This window comes from Filicampus tigris, chromosome 14 (assembly GCF_054856515.1).
Source record: "Filicampus tigris isolate MCC_2025a chromosome 14, RoL_Ftig_1.0, whole genome shotgun sequence".
NCBI classification, from domain to species: domain Eukaryota; kingdom Metazoa; phylum Chordata; class Actinopteri; order Syngnathiformes; family Syngnathidae; genus Filicampus; species Filicampus tigris.
In genome coordinates this window covers 1,251,166-1,271,577 of record NC_141230.1, presented here as the reverse complement: position 1 = coordinate 1,271,577, position 20,412 = coordinate 1,251,166, and the positions used below count along the sequence as shown (strand labels likewise).

The 20,412-nt window shown below is 41.3% G+C and overlaps 1 protein-coding gene across 1 annotated transcript in view; it reads left to right on the top strand.

Moving 5' to 3' along the window:
• The window catches only part of tmprss3a (transmembrane serine protease 3a), a 256,219-nt gene that overhangs the window by 68,771 nt on the left and 167,036 nt on the right, over window positions 1-20,412 (top strand). The window contains exons 4-5 of the mRNA XM_086052254.1: window positions 397-510; window positions 3,444-3,560. Of these exons, the coding sequence (XP_085908380.1) occupies window positions 397-510; window positions 3,444-3,560 (231 nt within the window). The remainder of the gene's footprint in view (window positions 1-396; window positions 511-3,443; window positions 3,561-20,412) is intronic.

The following is a 20,412-nucleotide window of genomic DNA, read 5'->3' as shown; positions in this document are numbered from 1 at the left end:
ACAGTGGCCACTATACCAAACAGACGGTGCTTAAAGACGCGACACATGACGCTTCACGACCTCCGACGTCGGTTTGGTGTATCAGGGCCTATAGGTGTCAAACTCATGTCCTCAAGGGCCACTTTCCTGCATGTTTTCCATCTCTCCTTGCTGCAACATACCTGATACAAATGATCAGCTCACCAGCAAGCTCTGAAGGAGCCTGATGCTATCCTGATAATTTGAAACAGGTGTGTTGCAGCAGGGAGAATTTGAAAAGATGCAGGAAAGTGGCCCTCCAGGACCAGAGCTTGACACTTGTGATTTAGGTTGTTATAAAATAATGAGAGAGAGTTTTTGGTTACTTTTTATATTGAGTCAGTAAAAGTCTACTCTGTACCTATACTTTTTCAACAGAGGATGATTTGGTGAAAGGCTGGAAGAAAAGACTACTGGCCCATCGCATGGAGTTGATAATTGCTTCATGTATCATAATGATGTTCACTCTTGTGCTTGGTGTTGGCCTTGGAGGTGAGGAACATGTCTGACACATCCTATTACTTTACTTCTTGTTCCAGTGTCATTATGGTTTTCAGCTAAACATTAAAAAATGCTCTCAGTTTCAACATTTGTTATTGTCAATAAGGAGGAAGAGGCACAACTACCTCCTTAATGACACTGGGGGTCAATCGGATGTCTCGTCCCGTCACCTAGGAGTCAGAGGACAATAATTAACGATGATTAATGATGGGTTCACATCCTCATTAAATGGTAAAATAGTAAATTGGTTTTCACTTGGATCATGCTTTTCCACTTACAAGGCACTGCAAACCGCTTCACATTGACTCATCATTCACCGACTGATGACACTAGGAGCAACTGAGTGCTCAATATATTGCTCAAGGACACTTCGACACAGTCAAAAGGTACGGGGATCAAATTCACAACCTCTACATTGGGGGACAACCACTATACAACTGAGCAATGCCGCATCATTAAAGTAAATTAAAAATGGCGGACTTCCTGTTAGGTTTAGCATATGGCACCAAGAGGCTTTTTTATAGGTCTCTGCCTGTTACAAATACTAACATATTTGCGTACATCTAGGTGTTAGCGAGCCATCTTTTAAAGATTGAACAATGAACTAATTAAATTTTGATGAATTTAATAGGCCTGATATGTGTGCAAAGTTTCATGAGTTTTCGTGCATGCTTACATTCGAAAAATGAGCATTGTTTATTGGCAAATTGAGTGTTACCATGGCAACAACTTTTTGCGAAAAATCACCATTTTCGTGTTTTATCATCATGAACGCCTGAATACTCTCCCGAGCAAAGATTAGGTAGATCTGGCTAACCTGCCAGGAAATCATGAAACAATAAAACATGAAGTTCCTTAAGCCAGTAGGTGCCGCTACCACTATTATGTAAAGGACGTTCGGAGATGTCTTCAGGTGTAGACTCTAATCAAGTGTGTGAAATTTTGACGAGATATTATCATGTGGATCACATTACAGCTGTTTTTAAAGTCCAAGTGATGACCGATTGGAAAGTAAATTCAAAATGGCGGACTTCCTGTTAGGTTTAGCACATTGCTCCAAGAGACTATTTTGTAGGTCTTGACCTGTTACATATACCACCAAATTTTCGTAGATATAGGTGAAACGTACTACTGGGTCTGATTTTTTTTTTAATTCTAGGGGGCACTAGCGAGCTATTTTTTTTAAACAATTGCATGATACAGAAAAACAAAGATGATTTCACCAGGCCTGATGTGTGTGCAAAGTTTCGTGAGATTCAGCATAGTTTCATTGGCGAACTGCCCATTGGCATGGTGACAGCTTTTCACGAAACATCAAAAATTTCGTATTATAACATCAGGAAGGTCAACACACTCTTCTGAGCAATTATGCATCAGAATTGAATAATAGAAATGATCATGTGGATCACATTACAGCTGCTTTAAAAGTCATTGTGATGCCGAATTGTAAAGTAAATTGAAAATGGCGGACTTCCTGTTAGGTTTAGCACATGGCTCCAAGAGACTTTTTGGTAGGTCGTGACCTGTTACATATACCACCAAATTTTCGTAGATATAGGTGAAACGTACAACCGGAGATGATTTTTTTTTTAATTCTAGGGGGCGCTAGCAAGCCATTCTTTAAACAATCGCAACGTAAAACAACAAAAAAAAGAAGATTTCACCAGGCCTGATGTGTGTGCAGTTTCGAGAGATTTCATGCATGTTTAGACCGTCAAAATCTGCGTGGTTTTATTTGCGCACTGCCCGTTGCCATGGCGACAGCTTTTCACGAAAAATCACAAACATCGTATTTCAACATCAGGAAGGTCTACGGAGTCTTCTGAGTAATTCTGAGGTCGACCTGATTAACATGTACTTTAGCCATTAGGTGGCGCTACCACTATGATGAAAAATAAGTTCAGAGATGTTTTCAGGCTTCGACTTTTGTCAAATGTCAGTAGTTTTTTAGAAGAAATTATCATGTGAGTCAAGTTCCAGCAGCTATTTTAATCAGAGCGAATTCATACTTTAAACTTAATTTAAAATGGCGGACTTCCTGTTTGGTTTTGCCTATGACTCCAAGAGACTTTTTGTAGGCCTTGAACAGGTACAAAAACCACCAAATTTTCATCGATCTAGGTGAAAGGTACAACCGGGGCTGATTTTGGAAAAAAATTCTAGGGGGCGCTAGCAAGCCATTTTTTACCAGTTGTACAAAAAAAGAAAAAAATATTGATGATTTCGCCAGGCCTGATGTATGTGCAAAGTTTCGTGAGATTTCATGCATTTTCAGACCCTCAAAATGAGCGTGTTTTTTTGGCGAACTGCGTGTTTCCATGGCAACAGCTTTCACGAAAAATCACAAATTTTGTATGTTAATATTAGGAAGGCCTAAACACTCTTCCGAGTGATTGTGATGCGGAATTCTATAGTGAATTCAAAATGTCCGACTTCCTTTTAGGTTTAGCAATATGTAGATGAAAACATACAACTGGGTCTAATTAAAAAAAAAAAAAAATGCTCACCATGTGGACCTATTCCTATGGTCTTTGGGCACACTGGACAGATCATTACACTTGGAGGTCTAAACCATAGTCTAATTATTCACTGACTTTAAAGCCTAAACTTTTTCTAATGAATAAATATAATATAATATAATAAAGAAAAAGATAAGGTAAAATAATGAAAAGTGAAAAGTTAACAAGTTTGAGTAGATGATTCCTTTAGCAGTCCGATAAACTCCAGGGCTGCTGGAATAAACTCAAAACACTTTACTCTCTCAGTCCATTAAGCAGAGCAAAGACAACCGTCACAGGCTCCACTGCAAGTTCACACAATCTGTGATACACTACAACTCATCACAAAGGATTTGATCATCTTCAATAAATTTTGGGGAAAAAAATTATAGAATCTGTTTTTCTTTCCCCTCTGTGTCTCCATAGTGGGTCTGAGCTGTGTTGGGAGGTTTCGCTGTGGATTTTCCTCTCAGTGCATCAGAAGCGCAGAACAGTGTGATGGAGAGGTGCAATGTGGCAATGGAGAGGACGAGCTTGGCTGTGGTGAGGCACACAGCCACCACCAGAGACAATTCAAAAGTCCCATGACTGACAGGGACTTAAGTTTAGCGGCATTGAAGTGATGGGGCCTGAAGTGATTTTATTTATTTTTTCCCTCCATCCCAGAGCACAAGCTAGACATATTGGGCCATTTTACTTATCATGAGTGCATGGCGATTGGTAACATTACAGGTATTGCATAACATTATATATAAAACCTTTGGATAAACGTTGAGATTTGCATTGTTTGTTTTGCATTCATAATGTTATTTTAATATTTAATATGATAATATTTTTAAGTGGCGGCACGGTGGTCGACTGGTTAGCACGTCCGCTTCACAGTTCAGAGGTCGTGGGTTCGATCCCGGCTCCGGCCTCCCTGTGTGGAGTTTGCATGTTCTCCCCGTGCCTGCGTGGGTTTCCTCCGGGTACTCCGGTTTCCTCCCACATTCCAAAAACATGCATGGTAAGTTGATTGGACTGTCTAAATTGCCCCTAGGTGTGATTGTGAGTGCAGATGTTTGTCTCTGTGTGCCGTGCTATTGGCTGGCAACCAATTCAGGGTGTCCCCCGCCTACTGCCCAAAGACAGCTGGGATATCCTCCAGCACGCCCGCGACCCTTGTGAGGATAATGAATGAATGAATGAATATTTTTAAGCACTTTTTATACACTCAAAGATGCTATACAGAAGTTCAAATTCTAAAACAAGAAAAGGTCATTTTATGGAAGGCATGGATATGTTTTGGGAGTGAGTTTCGAGACATAAACTCAGATCTTATACCCAGATTTCAAATAGCAGGTGCTAAATTGCGTGTTCATTAACTCAAACAGATTATACAGCGCGATGGCAGGAGGTCATCATACATAAAAGTGAAGTCAAGTCCAATTTATATAGACTTTCCTCACAAAAAAAACTCAAAGGGCTTCACTTGCCCACAGTCGACAAATATTAATGACATCCCCTAATCTTAAACCCCAAGGGGGAAAGGAAAGACTTAAAAAAAAAAAAAAAAAAGACATCCGTAAAAAAATTGGAAAACTTGAGAAGGGGCCACAGATGGCACAATTGTGCAATGATTTTTGCAGTTTGCATTTTATTTAGAAATTGCCCAATTTGAAATGATAAGTAGGCAATGTACATTAGTGGTTGAGATATTCCCAGGAAGACCTTTTTACTGTTTTCATATCAATTTGATAACAAACAGAAGATGTTTCATCTTTGCAGCTATCGACAATATCACTTTTTTTTCTTTCTTTCTCTTTCTTCAACAGCTTCAAGAGACATTTAACTTCCGTTTGTTTCAATGCTGTATCAGGTTGAGGGAGTTTTTCCTGCTTAATTTGGCCCAATATTTACAAAAAAAAACCTGTTCAACTCATCCATGACCTCATACATATTGTTAATGTGTTTAACATTTTCTATAAAATCGTGTGGATAGTTATCCTGTCCAGGGCTATTCCTAATCACAGTATTTAATATATTCCACCTTTAATATTGTTTTGCCGGTGCCGCAGTCTGATTATTCACTGTGACATACCTTTAATATTGTTTATTTTCTAGTAGTTTGCAGAGCTGGGCAGTCTGTCACTGGGCCGGACCGGTCCGACCCTCCGGCCCGGCCGGATGCCCATTTTTGGGGCGGAGGGGTGGGGGGTGAATTTTTAAAAATGGCTGGACTAAGCATGGCCGGAAGTTGATTTTGGTCCGGCCCACTAATCGGCCCTCATGCGTGTGACGTGCTCGCGAGGCGGCCAAAAATCATCTCAGCCTACTCCCGCGTCGGCGCGAGCGACAACTGCTGTTATAGGGATTGTGGTATTGCCCCCCCGCCACCTCTTGTAATGGTATGCCCCATTGCAGGCGGGAGGCGTGGGTTACGTGATGTGACAATAAGGAAATACAAACACGCTTGAACGCACGTTGCTGTCTCACGTCTCTTCTTACACAAACAACTGCCACATTGATTCACGTGACCAACGCATTGTGCTGTTGGCGACAGGCCTTGTTGCTGCTCTGATCGATCCATTACATTGCGATGACAAACAGTTTCCCACACGGAGGAGAGAATGCAGCACGCAGCTCGTTGCAAAGCTGCTGCAAAGCAAAACTAGTTTGGCAGCGTTGTGTGTGTAAAGAATTTACCTTCCCACATTCCCCCTTAGTCGCCACCTTCCAGATCGTTTTCACAATAAAATTAAATGCATCGCGTAGTCATCTCGGTCCCTTTATTCTTGTAGCAGGCACGATATGCATTGTTGTCGCTGTCTTTTTCAAGCGACGAGTATATTCAAGCTTCGCGCAGCACTCCAGCATGACGCTAGCACATCAAGGTGGAGTTCATGCACTTTTTCCGGCGTACCGTACTTCCGGAAATACGCCATAGCAAACCCTGCTGTGTGTGGTTTACTGGTATGCTTTTATTTTGAAGGCCGGGAAGGAGGGGAAGTGTGGAAAATAAATAAGTAACCTGACTGCGACTTCTGACCGTCCGTTGGACCCAAATAATTATACAGTACGACAAATCCAACCCCGGGGCTCACAATGCAGGTAAGCACACGCAGGTATGTACAACTGCCGCATTTGAAGCGTGTACACAGCGGGTTTGAATAGTAAATTAGCCAGCTAAAAGCCTCTGCCGTTAGTGTTTCTCCCGCAGCGATGTCAATCACAGACGCTTTTTTTTTTTTGGGTCGGGGGGCGGAACGGGTCGGGGGTCGACAATATTTATGAATATGGCCGGAGGGTCGCGGCCGGAAGGGTACCCAAGTCAAGGGTGGAGGGTCGCGGCCGGACCGGCAAAAAATGGTCAAGTGCCCAGCTCTGGTAGTTTGGTATAATATTCTTTTTTACATATTCTCATAATAGTAATTTATTTTATATTTCTTACATTTGCTTTTTCCCTTCTTTAGTTCTATATTTCATAAATTCCCTTTATAATGACTTTTTCTTTTTATAAGCATTCATTAGCCGTTTTGATATCCACTGATTATCATTATGTTTTGGTTTTATTTTGTATTGTTTAATTGAACATTTAGCATAATATATATATATATATATATATATATATATATATATATATATATATATATATATAGTCCCTATTTTTTTTTATATGTATTTATATATATATATATATATATATATATATATATATATATATATATATATATATATATATATATATATATATATATATATATATATAGCACCATTAGTGGTATTCAATGTCTAAACTAATGACACTTACATTCGTCTAGGTGCGGAATATTGGGAACCCTTAATCATCAATATGACTCAGAAGAAAAGAGTCACAGAAGTTGAACAGCATGAATTCATTGCCTAACATTGCAATTTGGCATCGAAACAATATATAGAAAGGAAACTTAACTAGAGTTCTCCTATAATATGAACAGAAAAATAGCAATTTTCCCTTTTGTGTTAATGTGTATGTGTTCACTGTCGTAATTGTTCTATTACTACCCGGGTAGTTTTATTTTTGTCTCTTCTTATCTGTGTCATTTAGAAGAACAATCGAGAAGTTCGATGTCCTCAGACAGATATCGAAGTCCTGACTTGTCCTCTGTTCTGGTCCTGGGGTCTGGCTCGCCACTGAACCATCCAAGGTTCAGAAATCCAAATTAACCCTTTCATGCATAGCGGTCACTACAGTGGACAGCTATTTACAAGTTGCTTTCGTCTATATGAATTAATCTAGATTTTTAAATTATTTTTCACCCTGTCATGCATTAATTATGATTTGATGTTATTTTTCAAAATATAAATATATTTTTTGGATTAATTAATATAGGCGAAAGCAACTTAAAATAGCTGTCCACTGTAGTGACCACAAGGGTTAAAGTCCAATCCAAGAAAAAAACAATCTACACACAGAGTGTAGAAAATATACAATCACGACCAATCACAATGTTCATCATTTATAATCATCTGCAGTATAACAACAATGTATTATGATACATTCAAAATTAATAACTCCCAATGAACTATGTACAATTTTTTACATACTTTGGCTCAGATAGTTTCACAAATATCACCACAGTAAGTACAACATGCATCCAATGTGCTAGCGTAGCGGTTAGCCACTCGTGATTAGCATCGTGCTAATCGCCAATTATTACTACTACTACTCATTTTATCATAGCAAAATAGGATACAACATCTAAAACTCAGATTGGTTTGAACCACTTTCTTTTACTTAATGACATAATTAAGATAATTATAGCGTATTAGCATTTCGGCCTTGCATTGGAGCAAGCCTTGATTACCGGAGCTCACTCGATGGAAAAACGTCTCCTCTTGTCAAGTCACAAGTCACTGTCCTAACAAGGAAAACTCATTAGACACTGATCTGAATTAACTAATCCTTGCTTTATGATTTTCGCGTCGTCTTTCATACCGGGTGTTTGCTTTGCACGATGCTCACTGGATGAGTCTCAATGCAAAATGAATGTTACCTGTCAATGGCCTTGACGATGTATTAGCGAGATGCGCTACCTGATGGTGAAATATGGTATTACATCTAATGGTATACACAGGTTTAGTAATCATAGATTTGATGTGGGCTACACTCTCCCATCTTGAATCTGCATGAGTCCCTTCATGAGCTGATCTATCATTCATATGAGAACTGTCATAGGCACGAACAGTTTCAAGCGCTTTGTTAAAGCTCTGCAAGAGACTCTGTGCAAAAAATCAATAACGGCTTCCCTAACTGACTATAGTGTAAACGGTCAGGGGGTTGTCTGGTTCTGCTTGATCATCTTGTTAAATCATCTGTGTATCTGTCTATAGCGGTATCATTGTCAGATTCTTCAGATGGTTGTGCATGTTTCAGGTCAACATTCTGTTGAACGTTCACAATTTCTCCATCTACGTGGCTTGCCTTCTCATCAATAGCTTCAATTCCGTTTGTTCGGTTCCCCCTTTATTCTCCAAAACTGGTTGTATATTGCACCCACCATCAGAAGACTTCTCAACCATGACCTCGGCCTTCTCACTTCCTTCCAACTCGAGATGTGGTCCAACACGGATAGCATAAGGACTGCTATCACCCGGACTGTCGTGAGGTTGTAACGTAGTGGTACTTGACGGTATGGAGGGAAAACCTTCGGCTTCCACCGCATCTATTTCTGGTTGGTGTTCGAACGGGACCATCCCCATTGATGGGCTGCACTTTATATACTGGTATGTCTGACATCTTCTCCAAGACTTTGTAGATTGTAGATTCCAACTTGTCAGCAAGTTTGTGCTTGCCCTGGAACCTCAATTTTTTCACTATAACTTGATCTCCTTCCTCTAGTGTAGATTCCCTCACCGTCTAGTCAAAACAACTTTTATTTCGGTTTGCAACTTTTTGTGAATTTCTGGTTGCAATCCTGTAGCTCTCTTCTAGTCGTGCCTTCAGATGTTTCACATATTGGGAGTGGGATTTTGGAGAACCATCTTTCACAGGTAAACAGAATTCAATGTCCACGGATAATGGCGTCCAAACATCAATTCATATGGACTAAAACCTGTGACATCATTCTTGGTGCAGTTATAGGCATGAGTGAGTGGTTTTGCATAGTCTCGCCAATTACTTTTCTCCTTTTCTTTCAATGTTCCCAACAAGCTTAAAAGTGTTCGGTTAAACCTCTCTACAGGGTTTCCTCTTGGGTGATATGGAGTTGTTCGCACTTTAGTAATGCCAGCTAAGGTGCACAGTTCATTAATAAATTGTGATTTGAAATTCCTGGCTTGATCACTAAGCAATCGTTCAGGAAACCCGTAGTGTACTAGGAATTGTTCCCAAAGTGTTTTGGCAATGGTGGTAGCTTTTTGATCTTTTGTCAGTATGGCAACAGCATATTTGGTAAAATGGTCTGTGATAACCAAGATGTCTTTCGTATTATGACTGTCAGGCTCAATAGATAAGTAGTCAATGCAGACCAGTTCCATGGGTCGAGTTGTATTAATGTTCACAAGAGGCGCTGACCTTTCTGGTTGTGTCTTCCTCCTAGCACAACATCCACATGTCCCGATTTTACCTTCCACATCCGCAGCCATCTTTGGCCAGTAGAATCTTGACCTAACCAAATCCAGGGTCTTCTCCAATCCCAAGTGCCCCATATCTTCATGTAAAGTCTTAAGAATCGCAGCTCGTAGAGCTGTGGGGGCAACAGATTGATGTTAGGTCATCTCCTGATTGACGGGTTCTGTATAACAGACCATTCCTCATTTCCAACCTTCTTCTTTCTATAAGCAGCAGCTTGAGCTCAAGAGAATCAGGAACAAAGTTGGCCTCCTCACCCACTTCCAAGAGTTTGACAATTTGTCCAATGATTGGGTCACACTTTTGGTTTTGCTGAAGCTCGTCGTGACTATAAGTCGGTATGTAGGACACCCAAAAATCTCGCCCTGTTCGTAAACATCTGGAACTGCATCCGGATGCATTGCAAGGGATTCTACTAGAGTCGTGGAAGGTAAATGATCTGCCTCGCTCAAAAGACGATGCTGACACAAAACAGTGATGGATTCTACAGGTAATTCTTGTTGCTTGGGTGATGAAGAAAGATGGTGTGAAGCAAATTTTTTTTTCTTCAGTAGAAACATCATCATCAGCCATACTCTCATGTGGCCGTCTTGAAAGACCGTCTGATTCCTGGTTGCTCCTTCCTGCTCTGTATTTGATGTTGAAATAGAAAGTTGAAAGAGCATCTAACCAGCGATAACTGGCAGCATCTAACTTAGCTTGATCTCAAAACATAGGTTAGGGGATTGTTGTCAGTTACAACAGTGAATGCGTTACCATAAAGGTAGTCATGGAACTTCTCAACAATGGACCACTTCAGGGCGCAGAATTCAAGTTTATGAGCGGGCTATTGCTTTTCACTTGCTTAAAGTCCTCTGCTCGCATAAGCAACAACTCTCATTTCACCATCTTGTTCTTGGTATAAGGCAGTCCCTAGACCTGTAGTGCTGGAGTCAGTGTGAAGCACATAAGGTAATTTGGGATCAGCAAACGCAAGGACAGGTGCAGATGTGAGTTTTTCAATAATCAAGTCAAAGGCTTTTTGGCATTCAGTCATCCACCTCTCATTAAAGGGCTCTTTGGGGTTGAAATATCCCCCAGGCATAGATGTTTTGGGGCCCTTCTTGTAGGGTGGATATCCTCCGGTGAGGTCATTCAAAGGTTTCACTAATTTTGAATAGTCTCTGACAAAGCGGCGGTAATAACCTGCAATGCCTAAGAAAGACTTCAGTTCGCCAAGGGTTTGTTGTCTAGGCCAGGTGCAGAGAGCGCTAACCCTGTCAGGGTCAGTCTCTACTCCTCTGCTTGAGACAATATGGCCTAGATACCGCACTGAGCTTTGGAAGAAATGACATTTTTCAGGTGAGAGTTTCAGACCATTCTCCCTGAGCTGCTGAATGACGTGTTTAAGCCTTATGTCATGTCTTCTAATGTTTTAGAGAGCACAATTATGTCATCAAGAAACACCAGTACTGACCCGCTCCATTAATCGTTGGAAAGTACTGGGAGCATTAATAATACCTTGGGGCATGCGATTGAATTCATAAAATCCCAAGGGACACACAAAGGCAGTTTTGGGCTTGTCACATTCCTCCATTTCAATCTGGTAATATCCAGATTTCAGATCCATGACTGAAAACCACCTAGATCCAGCAAGAACTGAAAAGGCTTCCTCAAGGTTGGGCAGTGCATAGGGGTCTCTGATTGTCAGTGAATTTAGTTTGTGATAATCAAAGTCGGATCTCCCCATTTTTCTTACGAACAATTACAATGGGGGAAGCATAAGGATAATCAGATTCACAAATCACTGCTGCATCCTGGAGTGTCTGCAAATGTTTCCTAACAGATTAGTAACCATTTGGATGGATTGGTCGGGACCTTTGTTTGAATAGTGTTTCATGTTTCAATTTTATATGATGTTTCACTCGAGTTGCATGTCCAAATTCTGAGTCGTTACAGGCAAAAACATCATGATACTCATTAAGACTGTGTATTACTCTTTGCACTCTTTTGGAAGAGGTGAGTCACCAAAGTCAATGGTCAAAGATGTCTTGGCTATTTTATTCGCTGATTTGGGAATGGCAGAACAGCATTTTGCAATATCATTGGATTTGTTTAGATCAGAAGGGTTGTCATCGATTTCTTTGGGTATATGAAGTTCTGCAATGACACAATTTGAAGGAAGTGTGACATTATGCTCATTTTCATTCCTCAACCAAATTGGCAAAGTGTGAGGCCTAATGTCTGGGCATGGCGATGAGAGCACAATCCACAAATACTCCTCCCGGTAAAACAGACGACTCTGGCTGCTCAATTATAGCAAGGTCACTGGTGGTATCAGCCCTGACATGACCTTCCAAACAAACTCTCGCTTTAACAGGTAGGACCGGTTGCAGTTTACCTTTCAGTGTTGCCAACCCTATTCTCCCCGTGGAGTTCACCTTGTGCCTGAACTTCAGTACACGGATAATCTGTCTATATCCATATACAGAAGATAAACAGTCTGGGTTTTTGTCGTTGCAATATTCTTCAAATAAGACATCAAGTGCATTCGTCCCAATGAGAACAGGTAAGTCATAATTACTACCTCTCTCTGGTACCACTAAGGCCAAGGTAGAAATTTCTGGCTCAGACTCAACAAATTCCTTTGGAAACTTGAGAGTTATTGGGTACATAACCGAAGTAGGTAACATTCAAACCATTTGCCCCTTCAACATCAAGTGCTTGGAAGGGATGGTTGGAGTGATCTGGTAGGTGAGATTTCAGAAAAGATGCAGTTATCGTGGTCACCTTAGATCCAGAGTCAAGGAGACATTTGGCATCAACTCCTGATACTCCAACATATGCAACACATTTATGTCCAACTAGACCTTTGAATAACTTGGCCTGGTGCTGTACTCGGTGGGACCGAATATCTATTCGGTAAACATCTGTTTTTTCTACGATATTGGGTTGGGACATTTATTCTCACTTACAGTCCCTGGTCATCCCTTGACAGGAGCTGCATTCAGTTTAAACTTTGCTCCCAAGCTTCGTGTTTTTTCTTAAGTTCTTTCTGCTTCTTCTCAACCAGTTCAGGATTAACCACACTGCTGTACAAAGTTGTGATGTGGCCATCCTCTCCACAACTAAAGCAGTACCAGGGGCGGGGCTTCTTGTTCAGGGGTTTCAACTCTGGAGAAAGTGATGGTTTTTCCTCAACAAGGGCTTTGGGCTTAAAATTCTGTTTGGTTCCTGATTTAGCAGATGGTTGTCGTGCACTTAAAGATGCTTATAGCGAAGCCATTTGAGCTTGTAGTTGCGTCATTTATTTTTCAAGTCTTTGTGGGTAGTAAGGAATAGCTGCTGCTGAGTCATCATCCGTAACATAGTCTTCTACTGTGAGTGTGTTTGACCGTGCTATTGATTTATTAGCTCCAAAATGCTGTTTCATCCTATTGGACTTAGCAGCTTGCCTGTCCTCCTCAGAACGTATCCAAAGAAGTAACTCAGAAAAGGAAGGTGGATTATTTTTCTTGTGTTCAAGCTGTAGACCTAAGGTCATTAAGGTCATTGTTCCAGCAGCCTCTGCTGAATTGCTTGAGATGACGATCTGAGTCACGAGCTGCCAGACCACCTCTTTTGATGACCTTACTCAACAGAGTCTGCAAGCGCTGCAAATAGCCAGAAGGCTTGTCACCTGAGTCCTGGTTCATGTTTAAGAACTTTGCAAAAAGCTCATCGCCGTCATCAATGACGCCATAAGCAGAGTCAAGTAGGGCAAGGTAGGCATAGGGAGAAGCGTTAGGCCCAAGATCCTTGACAATGATGGCAGCAGGTGGAAAAAGACTCAATCATTTTCGTGGTTGTATAAGTGACAGACATGGCAGAATCAGCAAGGTAACAATCAACATTGGTACGCCATGTGTCATAATCAGACTCTGAACTGGGACATGGGATTCTTCCTGAAAAAGGCCCAAGTCTGGTGTTACCAAGATAATGGGAGGATGGGTCACTGTCCTTAATAACATGTTCAACCACTACTTTCTGTACTTCTGGAGTGGTTTAGATGCTCCGCACGTAGGAAAGTTGTGTAGTTCTTAGTTGGTGATGACACTGCTGCTCCTACCTGCAGTGGTGGTGAGTCACAATCATGGGAGTGGATTTGGTAATCACTTGATGAAAAAAGTTGCATCAAGAAGGTGAGTGGGGCTGGTGTCCTCAGATTCTTGGTTGACAGACCCATCTGTTTCAGTCGTTGTGATCTTTGTGGAGTCTTGAATCGAATCTATTTTCTCTCAAACCAGATTTTCCGATTATGATTTCTTTGTAAAATAAAAATAATGAAAAATGAAGTATTTTGACTAACTTTTATTTCAACTTAATTATTCTTTCTTTGAACTCAAAATGCCAGTCCAATTAACTTAATACATACAGAACAATCCATTGGGATTAACATCATTTTACTTACACAATAAATTTCAGATCTGTTCTTAATTAAACCAATAATGAAAGAAGAAAGTGCATATACCATCTGAAACAAAATCATCAACATGAGAGATGGTAGTCAGTCAAGTCTGTAAACCAGTCTGTCAGCCAGTGATTTTGCCAACCAGCTAGTGACTAGCCTTTCACCTTTCTCCCTGGTCTTAAACATAAATCAATGATTAGTGCAAAACTGTCACTCAATAATACAATGCACTGTCAAGCTTGAGTACGGATGCATAGTCCCGAGGTCTGCTGTAGAGGAGAAAAATGGGACACCTTTCAGACGTTGAGTTACTTGCTCACAAGTTGTATTGTACATGCAGGGCACACACATGCGTGTCCCGCATCACCACCACAGACTGCAGATCTATATTTGCGCGATTTATTAACTAAACGCTCACTTGCCTGAGCATATCACCGGTAGCCATGGCGATGTTGTTGTTGTTGTTGTTTTCGCACTGCGTGCTCGTGGGAGGAAGCAGAAATACAGAAACTACGGTGTCTTAGATACACCAAAAATAAAAAAATCGAACGCACCCAATTTGAACGTTATTAAAATTGTTTTATCCAGAAAATTCGGTTACAGTTCAAAATCGCTTCAGCGAGCAGCCCTAGACCATACTGTCCCAAATAGTCATATACTTCTTCATCTTCATTGTTATACCACATACTATCAGCGAATTAGGCACTTTAACATTCTCAGATAGAACTGTATCCATGTTGTATTATCACCACAGTCTCTAAAATAGATAATGTTCACAGAAAAATAATGCAATAAATTATCACTGTTCAACTTCAAAGTTTTAAGGTAAGGTGTTCAAGGTAAGGTATTTACCCAACTCCTGGCTGGCTCTCCAAGTTTATGTAGCGCCCTTAGTGGTATTCAATGTCTAAACTAATGACACTTACATCCGTCTAGGTTCGGAATATTGGGAACCCTTAATCATCAATATGACTCTGAAAAAGAGAGTCACAGAAGTTGAACAGCATGAATTTATTGGCTAACAATGCAATTTGGCAACGAAACAATGTAAAGAAAATGAACTTAAATGGAGCTCTCCTATAATATAAACAAAAATAGCAATTTTCCCTTTTGTGTTAATGTGTAGGTGTTCACTGTCGTAATTGTTCTATTACTACCTGGGTAGTTTTATTTTTGTCTCTTCTTATCCGTGTCGTTGAGATGAACAATTGGGAAGTTCGATGACTTCAGACAGATACCACAGTCTGTTCTGGTCCTGGGGTCTGGCTCGCCACTGAACCATCCAACATTGAGAAATCCAAATTAAAGTCCAATCCAAGAAAAAAAACAATCTACACACAGAGTGTAGAAAATACACAATCACTACCAATCACAATGTTCATCATTTATAATCTTCTGCAGTATAACCACAATGTATTATGATACATTCAAAATTAATAACTCCCAATGAACTATGTACAATTTTATACAGAATTTGGCTCGGATAGTTTCACAAATATCACCACAGTAAATACAACATGTACCCAATGTGCTAGCGTAGCGGTTAGCCACTCGCGCTTAGCATCATGCTAATCGCCAATTATTACTACTACTACTCATTTTATCATAGCAAAATAGGATACAACATCTAAAACTCAGATTGGTTTGAACCTCTTTCTTTTACTTAATGACATAATTAAGATAATTATAGCTTATTAGCATTTCGGCCTTGCATTGTAGGAAGCCTTGCTTACTGGAGCTCACTCGATGGAAAAACGTCTCCTCTTGTCAAGTCACATGCACAAGTCGCTGTCCTAACAAGCAAACTCATTAGACACTGATCTAAATTAGCTAATCATTGTTTTATATGATTATTGCTTCATCTTTCATACCGAGTGTTTGCTTTGTTTGTGCACGATTCTCACTGGACAAGTTTCAATGCAAAATGAATGTGAAATTATTAACACATTATTACTGTCATGGCTTGTTAGTGCTGACTTTTGTATTTATGATGTTTTGCCTCCCTCTGAAAGCGCTTTAGCGCTAAAGTCACCATGGCAACTGGGAAGAGGCATAGGAGAACATTGCTGTCAGTGCGGGAGTTTCAATGTACACTGAACAAAATGGTCCAATGATCCAATATTGAACATTTTTGTAAACTGTGTAAATCATGTGAAGCCTTCAGGAAACCAGTGCCACAACGAAGAGCGCATTTACATTCTATCCAGTCTGACTGACCATTTCAGTTTGTGTTTACGGATTTCAGTTTGTGTTCACTGAACCTCCGGTCACTGCAGTGGGCAACAGATATTACAAGTAATACAAGATCATTTGACTAAGTATGTCAATGTGTATGCCATGCCTGACCAAAAAGCTGCAACATTTGCTCAGTTTTTCTGTGAGTGATACATTCCTGACCCTAGTGTTCCTGAAGTACTGTTTTTGGCTCAGGTCTGACAATATAAATCAGAGGTCATTCAAATTATATGTCAACAGCAAAACATTAAAAAGAAAAGAACATCACCAAATCACCCGTGAGGGATTGGCATGTTGGGATGATTTAATCGGACGTTGAAGCTGTAGGAAATTCTCTGCCATCCATGACTTGATATCTAAAATGCAAGTTAAAAGGGTATCAATGGGTCCTGAGTCATCAGGAGACACGGAAATATACAGCTGTGTGTCATCAGCGTAGCTGTAAAAGCTGATGCCGTGTCTCCTGATGATGTCCCCAAGAGGAACCATATAAAGATTAAACAGTATTGGGCCTAAAATTGAACCTTGGGGAACCATCCATCCATCCATTATCTGTACCGCTTATCCTCACAAGGGTCGCGGGGCGTGCTGGAGCCTATCCCAGCTGTTTTCGGGCAGTAGGCGGGGGACACCCTGAATTGGTTGCCAGCCAATCGCAGGGCACACAGAGACAAACATCCACACTCACACTCACACTCACACCTAGGGGCAATTTAGAGTGTCCAATCAACTTACCATGCATGTTTTTGGACTGTGGGAGGAAACCGGAGTACCCGGAGAAAACCCACGCAGGCACGGGGAGAACATGCAAACTCCACACAGGGAGGCCGAAGCCGGGATCGAACCCACGACCTCTGAACTGTGAGGCGGACGTGCTAACCAGTCGACCACCGTGCCGCCCACCTTGGGGAACCCCACATTTAATTTCATGGGTTCTGGAGGAACAAGTATCCATACTTACAAAGAAACATCGGTCTGTGAGATAGGAATAAAACCGGTTAAAAACAGTACCAGAGATGCCCACTAGGTTTTGAAGTCTATTTGATAAAATTTGTTTGATCTACTGTATCAAAAGCAGCGCTTAGATCCAGTAGCACCAAGACTGTGAGTTTTTTCACGTCTGCAGTACATCTAATATCATTTAAAATCCTTAAAAGAGCAATCTCTGTACTGTGGTTCATCCTAAAACCACATTGATATTCTCTAAAATATTATTTGTGTTTAAAAAGTGATTTAACTGGAAAAACACCAGTTTATATCAAATCTTACTTAAAAATGGTAAGATGGATACAGGTCTGTAATTATTAAAAACGCTGGGGTCAGAGTTCCTCTTCTTCAGAAGGGGCTTCATCACCGCCGTTTTAAAGGCGGTGGGGAAGACGCCCGTCTGGAGAGACCAATTGACTATATTTAAAATTTGTTCCTCTAAGAATCCATAAAATGTCTTAAAAAGAAATGTGGGAATTGGATCCAAAAGGCAGGTTGTTGGATTTACCTGGGAGAAAACTCGACCAAGTGTTCTTGCGTCAACCAGGGCAAAACTTTCCAGTGTTTCCTCTTAAAAATGTGATTGTCCAGGTTTACTGAAACTTGTGATGTGACGGGCTAAAAGACTGGATCTTATGTTATTTATTTTACTTCTGAAGTGGTCTTCAAAGTCCTCACAGAGAGCGTCTGTTGGTTTCTGTGCGGACTTGTTAAAATCAGAGCTAGTTAAAAGTTCAAAGGTGGAGAAGAGGAATCTGGGGTTGTTTTATTAACTGTAATGAGGTGTGAGAAATAGGACATTTTGTTTTATTGTAGGATTTTAGTTGTTCACATCATATTTCGTGGTGTACTGTAAATTTACTCTTTCTCCACCTCCTTTCTGCACTCCTGCATTTTCTTTTAGAAATTGTGATTGAATTATTTCTCCACGGGGGTACAGTCTTTGTTTTTGTCATTTTTATTAAAAGTGGAGCTACTGAGTCCAACGCTAATTTCAGGTTCTTTTTAAAATTGTCAACAACAAAATCACCGGGTGCAGGTAAAATGTCAGCAGGAGTGCACTTTAAAATGTCGATAAAATTTGTAGCCACCTCAGAAGATAGGTAGTGTTTCCTCACTCTTCTTACCGGTGCTGCCAGATGGTTAAAACTGGCGATGTTAAAATACACACAGTAATGGTCTGACACACCCAGGTCAACAACAGAGGACACACCAGCGGACAGGCCATAGGTTATGACCAAATCCAGGGTGTGTCCTCTGTTGTGAGTTGGCTGTGAGACAAGATGTTTAAAATCCATGCTGTTTAAAAGGTTTAAAAATTCTCTGGACAGCGGGTCCAAGATATCATCAACGTGTACATTAAAATCGACGGATATTAAAATTCTGTTTGAAGTAGAATATAAAATGGATAAGAATTCTGAAAATAAAAAAGGGCGAGTGATGGGGTGGTCTATAAATGGTAATGCAGAGAATAGGGGGACTGCTAAAAACAAAGGCATGATCGAATGATAAATAGCTGTTAAAAATGATCTCCTTTGAGAAAAGAGTATTATTAAAAATTGATGTAGTCCCACCCCCTCTTTTTCCATCCCTAGTAGAAAATAAAAAGTTAAAATTCGATGGGCAAGCCTCGGTGAGAGCAACTGGGGCATCTGTACCAAGCCATGTCTCAGATAAAAGAATACCTTGTATATTATTGCCTGAAATCAGGTCGTTAATGATAAAAGTTTTGTTTTTGTAAGGGAGCGTACGTTCAGCACGGCCAGGTTGATGATTGTGCTGGACTTGCGCTCACGGTGGCGCGGATAAGAATAGTTCAAATAAACAGGATTTCCATTATTAAGACCTCGTTTTTTTGTGTGTGTGAAGGATGCGTCTGCCAGTGACAGTTTGGATGGGGAAGCTGACCGGTGGTGGTGATGCTAATGGGGGCCTGCAGGGAGAGCCGGTGAGGAGGGTGGTGCTGTGAGCAGATGAAATTAGTCTGTCGGTGGCTGTAGAGAGATTGTTATTGCGGTGTGAGGACGCGGGAACAGGTGCTGGGTGATTAGTAGTCATCGAGAGTCAGCTGGGAGTGGAATTAGTAACAGCATGGTGGATGTTAGCAGCTAAAATAGAGCTGCCTAAGGAGTTCAGATGCACACCATCCGGCTGATAAGACGACGGCGATTCCAGAATAGGTTAAAATTGTCAATAAAAGCTAAATGAAGGTGGCCACAAGTGCGTAGTAGCCATGTGTTAAGGATTAAAAGGCGGCTGAAGCCTTCAACTCCGCGCGACAGCGTCGGCAAAATGCCGCTCACCCAAACCGACGGTCCACAGGTGCTTAGCAGGGCAAAGAGGGCATGGAAGTCTGTCTTTGTCTGTTCCGACTGTCGACGTATTGTATCATTCGTCCCAACGTGAACAATGAGCCGGGTTATGGATGGTAGAAGAGAGTGAAGAACGCCGGGCAGGATGTCAACTATGTCCATGACTTTGGCTCCGGCAAAACAGCGGGTGATACTGCCGGGATACTGATTGAGTTTAATGGTGCTTTAGCTGATAATAACGGTGGTTGGTGGGTGATGTGAAGAGGGAACGCCAGGAGACTCACCGCCGGGGAGAGATTCCCGACCCCGCTGTCCAAGATGGCGCCGCTGAGGCCGAGCAGCGGCCGAGGACGACACCTGTGAGTGTCGCCAATGATGTCATCGTTGGTCGGCCTCTCATGTACCTGGACACCGCATCCCGGAGTGGCCCGATGGGTGGGTGGCCACAGGCGGACCCGCCTGCCGTGGGGTTCCTGGCCGAGATCATCGCCGCGGGCGGCAAGGAATCAGAGGCAGCCCCTGGGACCACAGCCCCAGCGTCGGGGCGTTTTCTGTTCGTCGCTGTTGTCTGTAGGCATTTCAATATGCCTGTCTTAGCCCCAAGCTAGGCTATTGCCAGTGTAAGATAGCTATATGCTAGCTGGCCCGTGACTCCATACGGAATTTACTATATTCAAAAAGTTAAAAAACAAGATAAAATAGTCTCCAAAAAGTAAAAACGCAATACGTAGGTGAGGTAAACACGATGGGGAAAAGTGCAAAAAAATGTGCATGAGTGTGAAGTACAAATCGTTTCCTTGGTGCAAGTGGTGCCAGTCAAGTCGATTCCGGTCTTGCGTC